Consider the following 17,846-nt stretch of genomic DNA (forward strand, 5'->3'; position numbering starts at 1 on the left):
ATGCTGTGAGCATCTCTTTCAAACAAGCAAGGAAGAAAAGCCTTTTCCAGATTCTTCAGACCCTCTTGTTACAGCTGTCTGAGACCGGGCTCATATATCCAGGGTAATTACAGGGCATCAATCACAGAGGCAAGTAATGGGAAGGCTGGGGATCAGACACGCCTGTCTCGCCTCAGCAAAGCTTTTGGTGCTCAGCTGTTCCCAGCAGGTTTCTTCATCCCTTGCCCATTCAGCACAGAAAGGAACCAGCAGGAAGCAGTCAGGAGGTTGGCCACCCACTGTAAGGCTTAATGAAGAGCTGATGGACCTAGACAGGGGGAGGAGGTGGGAGCCATATGGAAATCTGTCCCCCCCAGGGTAAAAGCCAAATCTAAAAATAAAGACCTGTGTTTGCACCTAGCCAGACTTTGGAATCAACAGGATCTAGCACCCACTAACTCCTACTCAGAGATGAGACTGTATTTGCATATCCCCCTCCTTGACACCAAACTCCTGTCCAGGGAAAAAACACTAAGTAAAAGGAAGACCTGTAAGGTGTTTTTTTTGACCTTTAATCAGAACTCCAGCAAAAGCAGGGTCCAGAGGAGAATAGTGCAACCTCACAGTGACTTGGAGTAACTTCTCCATTTGTGCTGCTAAGCAGGTAGGATACAAGTCCTTTAAAGAGGACAATTCACTAGGTATCATCTCTTCCTGGTTGTTCTTTGGCTGTCATCCTTCTGGCCTGCAGCACTGCTTTTATCATAAGAGCACAGTGTTCTCTTTCTTGACACAGGACCAGCTCTTTGTTGTGACAGGAGCCATATCCTCCCTGTGTCCTGAAATGAGCAGCAGCTGCAGCCAGGCCCCTCCATTCAGCAGGATCCTTTGTCCTTGCGCTGGAATGCTGTGAGCTGCCGCCACCTCCCAAAGGCCTGGAAGAGGAAAGTGGACAAATCCAACACTTGGGTTACCATTGAGGGGCTGCAGCCACTCTCACAGTACCTGTAAACATAGCTTTCCCTCTACCAATGGCTCTGCCAGCTGCTTCATCCTTCACTCAAAACCATTCCCTGTCTCTCCTGGAGCCATGCAGAGTACAAATCAATGTGAGAGAAGAAAGACCAATGCTCCCTCTGCCCTCTCATTTCAGCACCTGCTCCTCTCTCCTTAAAGGAGGACCTAATCCTGCATGGATCTCTGAGAGGCAGGGAGAGGAGCAAACTGGATATGAGTTCTAAGGCTTTGCCTAGTAACTCAAATTCATAGTGATTTGCCTGCACCTGGGTACAAGTCAGCACAGTCCTCCTGCACCAATGTGGAGCCTGTTTCTTCCCTGAGTGGGCTCTCCAGAGGCAGGAGATTAGGGGATTAACATCACTAATAACAGCAGAGAAGGGGGCACACGTCAGGGAAATTGACTCCTGACACAAAGCTTTGAAAAACACCCATAGATGAACCCATGTAAAGCTGAAAGCTGTTTCCCTTTTTTACTTGCAAGTCCCATTCCTTGATGTATTCAACTTCTCCCTAAGCGAGTGCATTGTGCAGGGAGAGAGATACAGGGAACACACTGAGGTCCACTGAATTGAAGCAGTCATGGATGCTTACCTGAGACAGGAGGCTCCTGGCTTCCTCCTCCAAAAGATTCTGCACCACACTGCTTTGCAAGTATCTTCGTCTCCACACCCTCCAGGCCCCTTCCATCAGCCGCTGCTGGTCCTGCCAGGAAAAGAGGCAGTGCACAGATTAATTGGGCTCTGGCAGGCAAATTACCTCACTTCCCTCCTGTCCCACCTTGTTCCAGTTGCTTTCCTGGGTCTCTCTTAAATGTCTTTGCATTGGTAACAAACAGAGCTGACTAATAACAGAGCTCTTGCTGAACTCTCTCCTGCAGACAGTGTGGCTAATTAAATCCCAGTACCATGAGGAGAGGACAGTGCCCTGTCATGGTCCAGCACAGCTCCTCAGTGACTACAGATATCCTCACACTATACAGGCATCATCTTGTTACCTGGGCAGGTCAGAGCACGTTTCACACAGCTAATGCCTAGGGACCAGGCAGAGCATGAGTGTGAGCAGAAAGGGAAGCCAAATGATAGCTCTGGGTAAGCTGTGGACACCAGTGGGATGTATCAGGAACACAGATGAGGACAAAGATTGTAAAAATTGCTGTGAACTTTTTGCACAGGGTACAGACAATTACATAAATCATCCTCTTTCAGCTTCCCCTCTGTAAGGGCAAGGCACAACTAGATCTGTGGATGTGCCATTCTGTCAAGCTGGCATTTCAAAAAGAATGATGGAAAAAAAAAACGCCCCGGCAGCAAACCAGGATTGCTGGTGCATGCTGGTACTTCTTAAACCCCCAGGTCTCATCTCCCAGGATGGATGGTAGAGGCAGAGCAGGCTTGCCCAGTAACACCCATCACTGCCACCCCTGTGGCACTGGACACTCACCAACTCCTGAGCCAGCATCACCACCCTGCTGGCTTCCCTCCACTGATGCCATGCCCTTGCCAGGCAGAGCAGTCTCCTGTCATGCTGGCACTGCTGCAGTACCACTGTGTGATGCCACCACCTCAGGTATTTCCTCCTGCAGGCAAAGGAGGCAGATAAGCTTTACCAGCATACAAGGGAGCTCTTCCCTGATGATATCAGCAAGAGGAAGCCCAGAGCTCTCCACTCCACTTACCCAAGCCACTTCTTATCCCACTCCTCCAAGTCCACCTCTACTGTGCTCTCCTGGATCCTTGTATGTGCACAAGAAAGTCCTACCACATCAGCTCTCTCCAGCAGCCTTTCATCTCTTTTTTGGTTCCTGTAGATCACCAGCCAGCGCTGAATGGCACTGGGAAAAAGTCCAGTTGGTGCTGAATCTTCTTTCCTGGCTCTTCTGCTTTCTAGGAAATGAAAGAGGAATCACACAGGAGCTAACCTTGGAGCTGGAGAGGGAGAGATCAGAGCTGCCATGAGCCCTTAGTTCTTTGACTCCTGAACACAGAAACAACCCACTGAGTTTGACTGCCATGAGCTCCTACTCCACAGAGGAATCCCAGTCATTTAGCTGGTAAACATTACTCCCCTTCCCACTCACACTCCCCACATGGCCCTGTGAAAGGAAGAGGAGGGAGAATCTTCTTACTCATGGACCAAGTTAGAGATATCTTCCTGTTTTTCCTAGCACCTATGAGGGTACTGCGCTGTCGTAAGCACTGGGAAAAGGCAGCTGCTCTGGTCCAGTAGTTGCAGGCCTGCAAACAGAAATAACACAGCTGCAGCCAAGAGTAAACACAATGCACACAGACAGCACTCACACAAACCAGCCTTAGAGAGACAGTCAGGCTCATAGCCCTGCAGGTAGTTTAATGTGCTAGACCCCAGGCTGGAAACTGCACAGATGAGATCCCAGCAGGACTGACTCAGCCCTTCCAAATCAATCGACCTCTTTGTAGTTTGCTAGCTGTGAGTCTTTTGAAAAAAGCTGCAACTGTGACAGCTCACTCTGCTCTGCAGGGACAGTGATTATCCCATCTCATCTTTGAGCAAAGAGAAAGGAGTGCTCTCATCTCTCTGGTCAAAATGTCCCCTTTCCTTATTGCTGTGCTCCAGATGGTTGCTGCAATCAGTGCCAGATTATGGTGATGAAGTTGTGTGCACAGTCTGTGAAGAATTTCAAAGCAGGGACTAAGCAGTCACCACAAATCAAACCAGGTTTTTATACAAGCCTCGTCACACTATCTCAGTGCCTCATGACTCACTTGAGTCTTCATGAGGGAACAGGCAGTTAATAGTAACTGTCTCACAGGGAACTTTATCTTCTCTTACTTGTTTGACAGTAGTCACAGATCCCAGGCGCAGGGCTTGCTGTCCTCTTGTAGCCACTCGCCAGCGGTGACAGGCTTTACCTGGAGAGGGCTCCTGCCATTTGATTCTCCCTCCTGGCACTTGCTGTTCAGCTCTCAAGAGTTTGTCCCTCCACTTAGTAAAGCTCACAACCAGGAGATGATGCTCTCTGACCCTTTTAAAGTAAGAGAGAGCTTCGTGCTGCCTCAGTCTACATGCAGTGACCTGGGCCCAAGTGACAAGGCACCTGAAAAACAGTTACAAGCACAGAAAGGCAGCAGATGCCTAAAGTCACAATTCCATGTCAGAACAAATTCCACTTTCTCACCTACCCTGCAGTGTCCCAATGGTCAGAGCAAGCCAAACAGCATTCAACAAGAAAAAAGCCTGTCCCTATTATTCCTTCTGCAGTCAAGATTTATGCATTGTTCTCCATGCTACTTATTTTTCCAGTGCCTCATCTTTGGGAGGTGCCATTTCAGACTCTTCAACTACAGCATCTTTCTGCTGAAAACCTGCCCTCATTTTACTTCAGTTTTCCAGCACTGTTACCTCTCACCTCCTCAAAGCCCAGGAGAATATCTGCTTTTCTCTAGCCATATTAGCATTTCCTCCTCTTCAAAGGCCTCCACAAACTGAACCCAATCTTATATTAGGTTTTTCATTTGCCTACAAAATAAATGCTTTCCCTAGGCCTCCTTGCTGCTACACACAGTGAATCCCTCAAAAAAAGAAAACAAAAAATTAGTCAGTCTTCAAGTCTTCAGTCTTTCTCTGTGCTAGCAGCTGACCTGAAAGATTGTGCTTGATGAAGGCTTTTTCATTATGGGATGAGAATAAAACTGCTAAAATCTCCTTCAGCACAGAACCCAGCAGATTCCTGAAGTCTGCTTGCAGCATTTATGACAGCAGCTTGTTGTCAAGATTCAGATTTTGTTTCTTGGCTGTCACAAACGAAGGCCCTGTGTATGTGGGATGTACAGCTAGAATCTTCATGGAGACAATTTTATTCCAAAAAATCAACAACTTCAGGAGTTACTATTACCAGCACAGTAAATCTGCACCCACAATAATCTCTCTGTATCTTGAAGGCTGATGGACATGAGGCCAGTCTTCCTCTGCAATCCTGAGAATCCAATCTGCTTTTAATTCCTGGCTTATCCTTTTTGTTCCTCGTTCCACTTGGACTTTCATTATGCAAATCACCCCACTGCACCATAGGGCAGAGGTGTAAATATCCTCTGCCTGGCAGGCTTCTTGGAAGATCAAGAGAAGCTATTGCAGGTTATCCTAGCATGAAAAATGCCCCCCTCAGAAGAGACAGGGCTCAGCCTGTACCATATCCAGGTGAGAAATTAGAAGCACTCTCATCAAAGGAGACTCAGAAGGAAGATTAATGGTGGAGACACACTCAACAGGAAGGAACAACATTAAGGGCTTCTCCCAAACACAATTCCCACCAGGGAGCCACACAGAGATGGATTTACAGAGGAAAATGCAATTTGGGTGGGGTAAGTGCAGTCTAAACATCACAGCCACCAAAGTTTTACTGGGTTTTTAGTTGCTCTTTCCTCTGCAGATCTTTGTGTCCTCTCAGTCTGAACCTGCAATTCAAAAGGAAACCTGCTTGGGCCAAACCTGCACTTCTCATGCCTGAAATGAACCCTTGGCATAAATAATCTTATTCATTCTTATCCTCCTGAATTATTTCAGAGAAACACCTCAACAATCCTGGTTCACTACAGCTGGACACTTCTCTGCACTTCAGGCAGGCACAGCCTTGTACAACATAAACCACAAACAAAACTAACACATAAACCACAACATAACATAAGACTCAAAAACAGAGTACAGCTTCACCTATGTTGTAGTAACACCAAGAGGAGTTGAAAAATCATGGTTCTCCCTTCATAAGCTTTATACTGCTCTGCTGCAGGAACACATTGAATTCAATTTTTTACATTAAATGAAAATGAACACTCTGTGTCCAGAATCCTAAAAGACTCAGGTTTATAAACATCAGATCTCTGTAAGAACTCTGCCCACTATTCCTTTCAGCAAATACTGAAGTGAAAATGAGGCTTTCAACTTTTAAACTGCACAGATTTGTTTGCATCTCTCCTTCACTTAGTGTACAAATACCATGCATAACTAAGACTGAATACAAGTTCTGGAAAGAAAAGGATTTTTGAAAGAGAAAAATGAGGTGGGGAGTGAGGCTATGGGTAAGAGACCCCTCAGTATAGACACACCCTCAGAGAAGAGCTCCTACAGAAGCTCCATTTACACACAAGCTATCCACACTTTCAAACCCAAGCTCTGCTCTGAATACAGTGGATATACTACTACATAAATTGCTTTTCACAGAAAGCTTCCCTTGGAAATGCTTTGAGAGCAAGAAACAAACCTGTGCAGGAGAAAACGTTCCCAAAATAAAACAGCATATTTCTGCTTCCTCGTTTGGCAATACCACGTCTGCAGGACCATCCTCTTCTTCTCCTGGCAGCTGTGCTGAGCCCATTGCTGCTGCAGTTCCTCCAGAGCATGCTTCCCTGGGAGAGAGAACACCTTCCTGAGCTCAGCCCAATGATTTTCTCCATTGCAGAGTGCAGACAAGAACAGGCTGCAAATACCAAATGGGACCAAACTTGCTAAGATTTCCTGTCCTCTCTTTAGCAGCTGGAGAAACTTTTCAATTCACCTGGTCATGCTTTGTCTGCAAGGCAGTAAGACCTTCTTTTATATTTTCCCTGCAAGGGATCACAGATTGCTTCCCCTCTTATCTGCAAGGCGGTTCTCCATTAAAAATCATGAGTTTTTCTTCCCTGGCACAGACTAAGTATGTAGAGCATATGGAATTCCTTGAGGGATCAGGACTATTAAGCCACCCCAAAAGATACACCCTGTTCTCACTGAAGCAAAACCTGACTGCTGGGTCTGAGGAGACATGTTCAAACTTTGAATGCTGCACAGAACTCAATTTAACTCCCCAGCTGCTAAAATACACTGCTTGAACACTCTTCTGGTAGTGCAGGTAGAAGTGCCAAAGGAATATCTCCCCTAATAGAAAGCACTACAAAACAGCAGGGCACGTGTCCTGAAGAATTCAGTGACACATTGACCTACTGACTCCTGGAATAATGTGTGCCTTTCCATGGGAGCAGTGCACAGAATTACAGCCAAAAGTGCAACTTTCTCCATCCCAACCATTCCCAGAGCATTCCTCTCCTACACACACAAGTGCTGCAGTGGGGTGGGGTAACTCACTTTGCCAGCAGGAATGCCAACGCCACAGAGCATCAGCAGTCATCTGGTGAATGTGACACCTGAATCTCCGGTCAACTTCCACTTTCTGGGCCAGTCTCCTTTTCCACAGGCTGAAAGCCATCTGGCAACAGTGAACTTCATGTTTTAGGGCTGCTGCTGCTTTTTGGTTCTTATTTTCCACGACCCAATGGTGCCAGCTGAGAAAGGCTCTGAGAAGAACAAAGGTTGCTGCACTGACTGTAGGATCAACTCAGAGAGATACACACCATTGTAACTGAAAATTTAACAACAAACATATACAGGAGGGAGTTTGGAAACACATCTGATCTGTTAACATCCTTTCCCCATTAAATGTCAGGGGAAATGATGGACAGGACAAGTTGTTGGGAGTAAGGTATTCTGTCCTGGCTGTGCCAAGCCTGTTGTGCTCTTTAGCTTTGGATGAGTAGGGAGCAAGGGCAGTTCAGTGGGTATCAGCAGAGCTGGGCTTGCTCTAACTTGTGAGGCATCCCATCAAACCAGAAATTACTGTGTTCTTACATAATCTTGAAGCTGAAAAAGCCCAAAAATAATAGGCTGCAAAACTCCCACTAAAGACAAAAAAAGATAGCTAGAGAAAGAATTTTTTCCTTTTTTTTTTAATTAAATCAAGTATAAAGTTTTCAAAACAGAGAGCTTTAGGAAACTTCTGGAAAGCACAATCCTTACCGAGACAGCCGAATGCGCCTGCAGAACTGCTGGGCCTTTACATGATGTTGAGTTCGAGCTGACCACACAGCAAAGCACCTCTGCAGGCAGAATTTCTCTGCTTGCTGCCAGCAACTCTTCGTTTCCTTGTCAGAACTGCAGCCCTGCAATCCAGAAAGGCAAAAAGGGCCTTGAACTGCTGTTGTATTACAGTTATTCCACACAGCTCAGCCATCTCTCCTTGCTACTGTTACTTATGTGATTGCCCAGCTCTGTTGCTAACCCACACACCCCACATGAACACACAGACATGAGGGTCTAACACATCCCTTTTAAATCCTAATACCTGCCCCATTTCCATTTAGCTGACAAATGGTAGGGAAGAGTTACCCTGAGAAAAGCCTCACTCTACCAAATCTTCTGTTTGAGAGAGAACAAAGAAGACAAAATAGCAGCGAGACCTTCCATATGCTGATACAGAAACTCAAAGGCTCTTTGCTAAATTTGGCTATGCAGCAAACACTTGTACATTTACATTCTACACAACACTTTTTAGGCCTCACCTCTTCCCATGCAGAGTAACTGGTGAGAAGCTGGGAATTATTATCCAGGCTCTGCAGCACCAAAGACTGGAACTGATTCCCCACAAACCAATTTCTTCTGCAAAACAAAAGTGTCGGTTGATGAAGGAAAGAAAGAAGATAAAGTCCCCTGGAAGGATGGTGTGACATGACATGAGGGATTATCCAGAAGGAAGGAATCCAGCCAGTCCAAACAAGGGGTCACTGCTACCAGCATCCCAAAAAACCAGTCTCCAACTCACCCAGACCCAGGGAAGGAGGTCTGCAAGCACAGCTCCCCACCCAGCTCAGCTGGCAGCTCTGTGCACTGGTGGAGTTGCAGGAAAGAACTGTGACACGACATGTGTGTGACATCCTCAGCAGTCAGAAGGGAGGACAAGCCGTGCTGGCTGCTGTCACTAAGACTGCATTCCTGCAGGTAGGAAGGGAGGAACATGCTGTGAGGTGAGTGTCCTTACAGTGCAAGCACTCAGCCAACAGTTCTGACCATGCTGCTTACTCCTTTTTTCAGCAAGGATTCAGGCAAATCCAGAATGCACCCAAAGGAATTACAGGCTAGCAAGGACACTTCTGGAGTGTGAACATGTAAGTGATGGGACAGTTATCTCTACACTAGTAATTTCCATACTGAATGGAGAAATACATGTATCTCTATATTGAGAAAAGGGCAAATGGACATATGCACTGTCTCAGTGATGAGGCTCTTTATATCTCATCCCTTCCACCTTGCAGCCACAAACAGAACCAAGTGTACAAGGGAACCTCACTAGCTCAGCACCTTCCCACATCTCGAAATGATGAGCCAGAAAAGGCACAGAGAGCATCAACTTTACACCTTCAGACTACATTTCAGCTTCAGGACCCCACAGATTCAGTGCTCTTCAGCACTAAATGTTAAGCAGAGTTTGCTGTTGAAAATATCACACTGAAGCAGAAATTTTCCCCTGAAAAATCCCAGTAACTTAATACCTCAGAGCATTCTGGGTGTACCAAGACCTTCTCACCTTTTCTAATGAGCTTTGGGAGGTCAGAGTAGCTGGTCCACTGCTGTCAAAGCCAGATGATGTTGAGAGGTCCTCAGAAAACAGCATGGCAAGAGGTTCCTCACAGACAGCTCTATGTGAGTGTTCAGAACTTTGTTCAATTGTCTTCATCATGAGATACTTTTGGTGCCATAATTTGAGAGTTTTTCTGAGTTTACACTGCTCCAAAGTCTGAAAGAAAGAACTGAGACAGAAGATATTGAGATAGTAAAGTGACAGAAGAATACCAGAGGGGGAGACTAGCACAGGCATGATGGACAATAGATGGGGTAAAATGAGTTCTTGAAAAAGGTTCAAAAAGTCAAGTGGACACTACTAATGGGGGCAGGGCTCCAGGGACTGGCTCTTCTGCACTCACTCAGCTTTGCGATGCTCACACAGCCTTGTTTTCCACACCATATATACTCTCTGCAGCTTCAGTTTTTGGCAGAAGTCATCAAAAGAGTAGCCTGTTTTCTCCAGAAACTGTTTCTCTCCAGTCCACGATGTCTGACCTTCATGCTTCTCTGCCACAGTCTTGTCAGCTACTGAGCTTATAGCTGCTCCTTAACCAGTGACATAAATGAACAAGAGATTGTTTGTGTCAAGGCATTGCAATTCAGCCCAGCCCAACCCTCAAATTGTTTCTTTTCAGCAAAGTTTAAGAGTTTCTGTTTGGTTTATGAAGCACAGCAACAAATCTCCCAGTAGCTTCCCTGACACACCCAGAAGTAGTCTTCTGCCCACCCTGGTTTGTTCATATCCTGTACCATCTGAACCCCTCTGTTTTCAGTACAAGAAGAAGGAGCCGAAGCACCTCCAAAGCTTAGATTCTGCACAGAGCCCAAGCTGCTCACCATAATAATGCCTCCATCGTAGCAAGAAGAGGTTCACCACTGCCTGCTTATCACCTCTTCTGACCTGCAGCATCTCAACCCACTGCTGGAAGTGCTTCCTCAGTGATACTGCTCTGAAATGGGCCAGGTTGTACCTGTCAAGTGCCTTCTGCTCAACAGTCTCCTTCCATGTACTGAAGCACCTGAGAATGCCAAGGAAAAATATTTAAAAACACACAAGCTTATGTGTCTTCCTGAGACAGGGTTTAGATCAGGAAAAACAGACAGAAGCTGTCATCTCCTGAGCTTCTATTCATTTATTTCAGTAAAATGCCACTGTCATGCTCAGAGAACAGCAGCACAGTGCCTGCCCTCAGGTTTGGTCTTTCAGGACATCAAAAGTCAGGACCAAAAGGTTTGGGCAGTGCACAAGGGGCAAGTCATAACATCTCTGGCTACAGCAGTTCCTTTCTATGTTTCTACCCCTACTTTGATCTTTATTAACTCCTAAAACCAAAGGATACATGGCTTTAAGATGGAACAACTATTACTGTCTGGGTTGGCTCTGTTATCCCTTGGACTTTCACAGTGAATGACTTTTCACATGGAAAAACAGACCTCATCAACTCACCGAGAGACCAAGTTTCTTTGGATTTGAGTTCTCAGCGTTATAATCTGTTTCATTTCCAAGCTTTGGGAATGCCACATCCAGAAAATGTTTCGTAGCTTCTTCTTTTCCAGCACAGCACGGGCTTCCAAAAGCCTGGCTTCCTCTTTGCTCAGCAGCTCCTTCTGCAGGCGCCACAGTCTGAAAGCTGCTGTGTCACAGGGCAGGAAGAGATTGACAGGGAGAGAAATAACAGAACTTCAAAAAACTTAGTGTCACACAGCAAACATTCCCAGGCTTAACTCCAAGCTGCCAGAGGAAGGACACCTAAGGAAGGCAGCTCACATTGCTGAACCAACACGTGCTGCAGCTGAATTCATACAATGAGCAAGGCAAAAATTGTATGACATGCTGAGTGGCCACCCTCCACCATCACAGATACTGACCCAGCAGGATCAGGTTCTGAAAGAGCTCGAAGCAACAACTAGACACAAACCAAAAAACTGGTGGAACAGTGTTTATCTCCAAGCTGTTCCAAGGCTATGGAATGTGTGCTTACCAGCCAGCCGTCTCATGTCTCTGATTGCTTCAGCTCTCCAGCAGAACTCATCTCCTCTCTGCCTATGACGAAACTGTGTCCACAGTTCTCCCTCCATCCTGAAAGAGCCACAAGCATGCTTTAACATCCAGCTGTCCATAGAGGCACTCACAGAACAGAATCCAGGGCTTTCCTCTCTTTGTCTTGACTTGTTCTCCTGCCTTCAGAATCAGATGGCTCAACAAAAGACTTTTCTTTCGACATCTCTATAGCCTAAATTACTGCTAGAGACTGTAGTATTGCCTCACTCCAATCTCATTTACACCCTTATCATACATGCAGATGATAGCCAATGCCAAGCATTAGCACATGAGTATTTCTGTCAGACATTCAAATCAGACTGCAAATACTAGTGCACAGAAGCTCTGAAATAGGATTGTTTAGTTCTTAACAATAAACTACTAATTCTTGCAGAGTTTATCCACAGCAATACATCCAAGGACATGGAAACAAGTCTGCTATCATCTGAGAAAAATACTTCCCTGTGTTTGTAAGCCTCCCCTTGTCCAAGATAACAGAAAGAGAATGCTCTCTGCTTACCTACAAGCCTGCTCCACTTCCTTTGAGTATCCTGTTGTAAGCTGATGCTGAGCTGAGGTTGTCATAGTTGCTAATCTTCCTACTCCAAGAACCCCTGCTGATGAACTTTGGGTATAGGAGTAAGGTTCAGGCTGCAGAGCTTCCTTCTGGCTCTGTTTTGCCACAGCTTCCTTCCACTGAAGAAGAAACCACATGATTAGAACAAACTGCAGACAGAGTATTGGTACTAGTAGGGTCTACATCACTGAATTTCACAGAGGGTACCCCTTCCTCCTCCCCAAACAGGATTTGTGCCTTCTCTGACTGCACAGCAGAAAGTTCATGACACCACTGTCCCCAGCCAGTGCTCACCCTCTGGAAGCTGGCAGCTAGCAGAGCTGAGGCATGTCTCTGCTGGGCCACCTCCAGCTGTGTCCTCCTCTGGTGCACAGCCCACTGCAGAGCACCAAAGCCCTTCCGAAGCAGCTGGTGTCTGTAAAGCTGCCTGGCTGCCCTCTTCCAAAGGATATGTCTCCTCCAGGCTTGGAAACACCTTGTTAGGATTTGTCTGTCATACAAGTGCCAGAAATTTAAAAACAAAAAAAAAAGAGGTGAGTTCCAGTTAACAGAAAGGAAAGTTAAACCAGCCAGGAGGTGGCAACCAGAGCTCAACCAAGCTGTAAAGAGATTATTTCAAATGATTCTCTCTGAAGAATGGAAAACCTACAATCTCACACCAAATTAAGGAATCACTGCTGTTAAACTGGTTCACATCTTATCCACAAATTTAAATTCCATCCCATGGATAAGTCTAGCTCTTGATCTTCACTGTGTAGTGAACACACTGCAATTTGCTGCACTGAAGAGTAGAATTGATGGTACCACCACTTCTTCATTGCTAGCAACAACTGAGGCTGAATTTAGAAGATGGAATCGAAAGATACAGAAATTATTTTTTAGATCATATTCTATTTTAAATTACATCCTTTTGAAAAGCAATGGATGCAGCCCCTCAGCCAACCACGGCAGATTAATGTAGGCTGAGTCCTAAAACCAAATGCTCCCAGGGACATGGCTCCTTAGCCACTTTCCAGAAGCCCTTCTCTGTTAACTACCAGCATACTCATGCTTAAACACGGTCTTTTTACCTTTGCTCATCCACCTTCAATGACCAGAAGCTGTCCTCCGAGATCTGCAGAGACAAGAGACAGTAACTCACAATTATTCACATTGCTCCACTCTGTTGAAGAATTTGTCTTTGTGGCACACATCATTTTGGATGGAGAGCAGAGCAGGGCTGCCTCAAGGTGGTATATTATGTCAGATGCCTTGGACACTGCTCCCACACCACTGCTCTGTGAATATTCTTACATACTTCAGACATGAAAAAGCACAAAAAACCTGAAACCTCAGGGCCCTGCAACAATGCACAGAGTAAAAACCAGTTTAATGCTTTCCCTTGGCATGCAGACCAGAGAACATAAACAGATGTTTACATTCCAAAAACAACCAAGTGGACAAGCTGGAAGAAGCATGTGAGATGGAAAGATGCATACACTGGGATGAAGCAGGACTGCAAGAGAGGAGATTCTGGCCATTCAGCGACAAGAAAAAAATATAGGACAAGCATCCCCATCACTTGTACCTCAAGTCTGCACCTCTAGCAAGCAGCAGAAACAAGCACAAGTAGTACCTGTGAGCAGGGATGCTTCACAGTGAGCACACCCTCACCTCTCTGGGCACAGTTTTCTGTGTCTGGCTCCCTTCTTCACAGCACCGTGGTTCTTTGGCATTCCTCTCTACAGAACATTCTTCAGACTGCTCAAGATTGGCATCAGCTTCCAAATTCCTCCAGCTGCTTTGGTAGGAGTATTTGTTTCTCCTTCCTTCTCTGCTCATGTTCATACAATCTACATCAGAGTATTCATCAAAGCCTTCTTCAGCCTGTGTACCCAAAGGGCTGGACTGGCTGCTGCCTGCTGCAGCCCTTCTTCTGGCTGCTCGTGATCTGGAGTCACACACCTCTTCTGACTCTTTGCTGCACTTAAGACAAGAGTTGTTGACTTCTACAGATTTAACACTAAGCTGCTGGCCTGATCTAAACTCTTTATCTCCAGGAGGAGAAGAGATGCTCACATGCACTTCTGTAGGAGTCCCAAACATGGCTACACCAACATTCACCTGAGCTCCCCCCAGATCTGTCTCCAGTGACACCTGCAGACCCTCTGGATACAGACTGGCTGAAAAGTCTTTCTTCCAAGACTCAACACATGGAGATGCTCCATTACATGTCTCTTCTCCTTTAACAACCTTTCCAGGAGAATGACTTTTTCTGTTAACATAAAGACTACCAGTTTCCAGAGATGGCTTTACCAGGGACTGGCATCTGAAGAAAGGGGAGCAACTAAAGGAAGAACCTGTTTCTGTATCCACTAGCCTGCCAGAGCTCACTCCAGAAGCAAGGGCTTGTGGTTGCATGCCACATGAAATATTGGTTCTCCATGTGTTTGGGCCAATGTATCCATATCTGTGAGAGACAGATAGAGGCTGAGCAGGACAGAAGTCCCTTGTCACTGCACTAAGGCTCCAGTCTTTAGCAAATGGGACACCCCATTTCAATCTTGCCTGAGCAGCACTGTTTCTTGCTGCAGCTAGCTGCTCTCCCATGGTCAGGATACTGGGACCTGAATCCCCAGGAGCAAAGCATGAATGGCCAATGACTGGAGAAGACTTGGGTTCCTGAGGGAGGGAGCCTCGTATCCCCATCAAAGCACTTTCTTGCTTAAGCCTCTGGACTGAACAGTACAAGCTAGCAGAAATCTGTGAGGATTGCAAAAGACACTGAAAGGACTCCAAATTAGATGGCTCAAGACTCTCCAGGGTCAGGGCTGAGCTGTGACAAGCATTCACACTTTCACCTGAGCTCCTTGAAGAGGGACCCACCACTAATTCATGCCTAAGAGGGGAACCTGCAGCATGAGATGACAAACGTGCATTGACCAGTAAAGGGTTCACAGGATCCATACAAGAAGAAGCAGAAGGCTGATGCTGTTGGTTTTCCACTGGATAGTCACAATTCTTGTTCTTTCCTTCTGAATAGTGATGGTGAGCAGTGTGGATGGAGCAGCTTCCTGATGCTGCTGTTGAGGAAAGTCAATACTCTCACTCCTTCTCCCTTCTAAACCACAAGCCTCAAGGTGCAAATGCCTCTGGGGGAGATTCACAGCAGGGAGCACTGACAAAGCAAGATGGGAACTCCTATGAGTCACACACTTAGAGCCGTGCTGCTGCAGCCTAGAGCACAGATTATTCTGCTGCAGCAAGCAGGAACTGGAGAAGTGGCTGGCAGCGTCCTGGAACGGCTGAGAAGGGCAGGAGAGATTAATCTGTCTCAGACTGGGATCTCTTCCCATCTGACAGAGGTGTGGTACACACCCTGTGCTGCTGTCTCTGGGCTTACACCGAATGCTGCAGCCTCAGGCCAGAGATGAGAAATGTCTACTCGACTTCTAGTGCCCAAATACAGATCGAGATTCACGTTCTTCTGAATGTTTCTTTGCTCTGAAGAAAAAGAAGAAGAAATATAAGCAAAGAAGAAGAAATATAAACAAAGGACCATGCATATTTCCTATCTCATCTTGCCTAATTTGCCAAAGCCTTTGGGTACATTTTCCTTGTGAATTTCTTGTCTCTCATCCACCAGCCTCTACTCTCTTCCTGTTTTTCAGCAGACAATCATGTCCAGCAGAGCAGGAATGATTGAAAGGGAATGATTCAGTTCTCAACAAAAACCTGGAAAACAAAGACTTCCAGCATTATGCACCTGCAGCCTCAGAAAGAATTTGTTTCTAGCAAGGCTGAATTATCCTGCTGCCATGACAAGGTAGTGTGTAGCAGCTTTTCCTGGATGCTTTACATTTACCAGATCTACACAAAACGGACAAACAACAGGTCTAAAAAAAATGTTTTCACAGATGTCAGAACAACATAGCTCCAGCTGGAGTTCAATGCTTACCCCTCATCACTGATGGGAAATCCATCTCAGATCTCCTCCACACTCATATTTTCTCCAGGGCTTGTAGGAAAGGTAGGGCCTCGACTTAAGGTTCTCTTTAACTGCTTTACAAGTGAAAATTTGTTCACATATTACGCTACAGCCCTGCAAAGGTTCAAGGCTACACAGACTAATTTCTTCTTGTCCACACTAAAAGATGAAACCATGTTTATGTATCCAGAGAAGCTATACTGTCCCCTAATCTGGAAGACTTAAGCATAGCTGGGAGACCTAATTTGCAGTCTAGCCACTAAGTCTGACGGTTATACATATAACAGTCATGCTGAGAACAGATTCATAAGTTGCTGCTAACAGGTAAGTGCAATTTGAGAGGACTGTGCTTTCATTCCCTCAGATTTTAAAAGCAAGTTGTCAATCACTGTCATTCTAACCACCATTCTTTTCCACCTCTCTTTTAAAACATGAAAATGGTATTGCATAAAGACACACACATCTCTATCATCTTAAAACCCCCTAGTCAATCTGAGAAGAGACAGCAACGGCCTATGAAATCAATGCCCATTGTCTCTCTCAAATACACTCTAATCCCAGAAAGCCTCCTGTCAAATTGCACTCTGTTTCCAAACTGTGTTTATCTCATTCTCTTCTAAGAGAGCCTTTGAGGCTCAGTTGTCCCTGTTTGTAACAGCTCGTTTGTCCCTCTCACATGCAAACTCCTTCAGTAATCACCACAATCTGGGGAGCAAACACAGTTCCTAAAGCAGCAGGAGACAGTCAGGCAGTGTTGCAATTATCCCTGGGAACTGCTGTTACTGCCTTTCATACATCACCGAGGGTGCCATGAACGGAAAGATCCCATTATTTTTTCCAGACAAGTTGAAGTTGGCAACTACAGAGTGAACAGACAAAGCACAGCTGCCTTCCTTAGGGTGCCTATCACTGCATGAAGTATAACCACAAAATGCAGTGGACTGGTGTTCCATGGAAGCACTCCTTGCATCCCAGAAATATCCAATCAACAAGCAATGTATCACAAAAGGGTGTTACAAAGGATTTAAATTGCAAAAGGACATAAACGCACCATGTTTGTCAGCGTTGTCTTGCTCTGTGAACACTCAAAACCTGGCTCTGGACTACCTTATGCTCAAGAAACTGGACGTAATCTATTTTCTTGATAATAATCTATTTTCTTGATAACTTGTGGGGCTTTTTTACCTCTCCATTTCAGTACTTTGTGCTAGGTACATCACCATGGTTATTTCAGGTGGTGTCCTTCACCTCACTCATTCCTTATTTCAGTCTCACTGAGATCTGGAAGAAGTAGCATCCTTTCATAATCATGTTTGTATGCCTTCTGAAATTGCAACTCAGGACTTTAACATAAGCACTTTTAAGCAGTAGGGTTAATCTCACTCACAAGATTTGATTAAGTGCTTTTTTAAAACTTCCGAGGCCAGAAGAGCTACTCAAGGCAAACTGCACATTTTATGAACTGCAAAGTCCAAGACCAATGGATTTTATATTAGTTTTTATGATTCCAACTAAAACATTTAATGCATGCTTACTGTATAAACACTTTGCAGCGACACACTAACGCATTAAAACTTGAAAAAAACAATTAAGCTAATAAAAATTAAGATAATCAAGTTATTTCTGTTGTTATAAGCAAAAGGAAGTAAATAGCACACTTCATGAAAAGTAAATCAAGCTCTTTCAGGCAAATACCATTTCAGCAATACGATAACAATGCCAGACCTGTAACACACACTGCACACACAGTGCTTACTTCCCCATTCCTGCCAACCAAGGCTGATCCATTTCATATTTCAAGCAGAGATTATTCCAAGATCACCCTTCAGGCACCTTAGAAAGCAGGCTTTTCCCCAGCA

General features: G+C 45.4%; 1 protein-coding gene across 4 annotated transcripts; it reads right to left on the reverse strand.

The window, feature by feature from the left end:
• Positions 1-535: 535 nt before the first annotated feature.
• C21H1orf167 (chromosome 21 C1orf167 homolog) lies at positions 536-17,423 on the reverse strand. 4 transcript variants are annotated; one of them, XM_085079747.1, is made up of 21 exons: positions 15,610-17,423; positions 13,674-15,503; positions 13,091-13,134; positions 12,315-12,510; positions 11,964-12,139; positions 11,385-11,482; positions 10,850-11,033; positions 10,240-10,421; positions 9,762-9,948; positions 9,365-9,587; positions 8,603-8,772; positions 8,343-8,439; positions 7,801-7,943; positions 7,093-7,301; positions 6,233-6,377; positions 3,808-4,072; positions 3,125-3,233; positions 2,675-2,882; positions 2,440-2,575; positions 1,591-1,701; positions 536-914 (listed from the first exon to the last, which is right to left on the reverse strand). In XM_085079747.1, the coding sequence occupies exons 2-21, from the start codon at positions 14,964-14,966 to the stop codon at positions 855-857; spliced, it is 4,236 nt and encodes a 1,411-aa protein (XP_084935873.1). In that variant the 5' UTR covers positions 14,967-15,503; positions 15,610-17,423; the 3' UTR covers positions 536-854. The 4 variants fall into 4 exon arrangements, with proteins under 4 accessions (XP_084935873.1, XP_084935874.1, XP_084935872.1 ...); XM_085079748.1 differs by having other exon boundaries at positions 9,762-9,945; positions 10,850-11,036; XM_085079746.1 differs by having other exon boundaries at positions 10,850-11,036.
• Between the last annotated feature and the right edge of the window lie 423 nt (positions 17,424-17,846).

This window comes from Lichenostomus cassidix, chromosome 21 (assembly GCF_008360975.1).
Source record: "Lichenostomus cassidix isolate B80296 chromosome 21, HeHo_3.0, whole genome shotgun sequence".
NCBI lineage: Eukaryota > Metazoa > Chordata > Aves > Passeriformes > Meliphagidae > Lichenostomus > Lichenostomus cassidix.

What these genes read in the sequence shown, in the direction of transcription:
- C21H1orf167 (XM_085079746.1), bottom strand. Translation starts at nt 14,966, where the DNA reads ATGGATCCTGTGAACCCTTTACTGGTCAATGCACGTTTGTCATCTCAT. An exon ending in GTTACTCTGCATGGGAAGAG is followed by an intron (nt 7,944 to 8,342) that starts GTGAGGCCTAAA and finishes TCTGGATTGCAG; the next exon opens with GGCTGCAGTTCTGACAAGGA. An exon ending in TGATGCTGGCTCAGGAGTTG is followed by an intron (nt 1,702 to 2,439) that starts GTGAGTGTCCAG and finishes TTTTCCTGGCAG; the next exon opens with GACCAGCAGCGGCTGATGGA.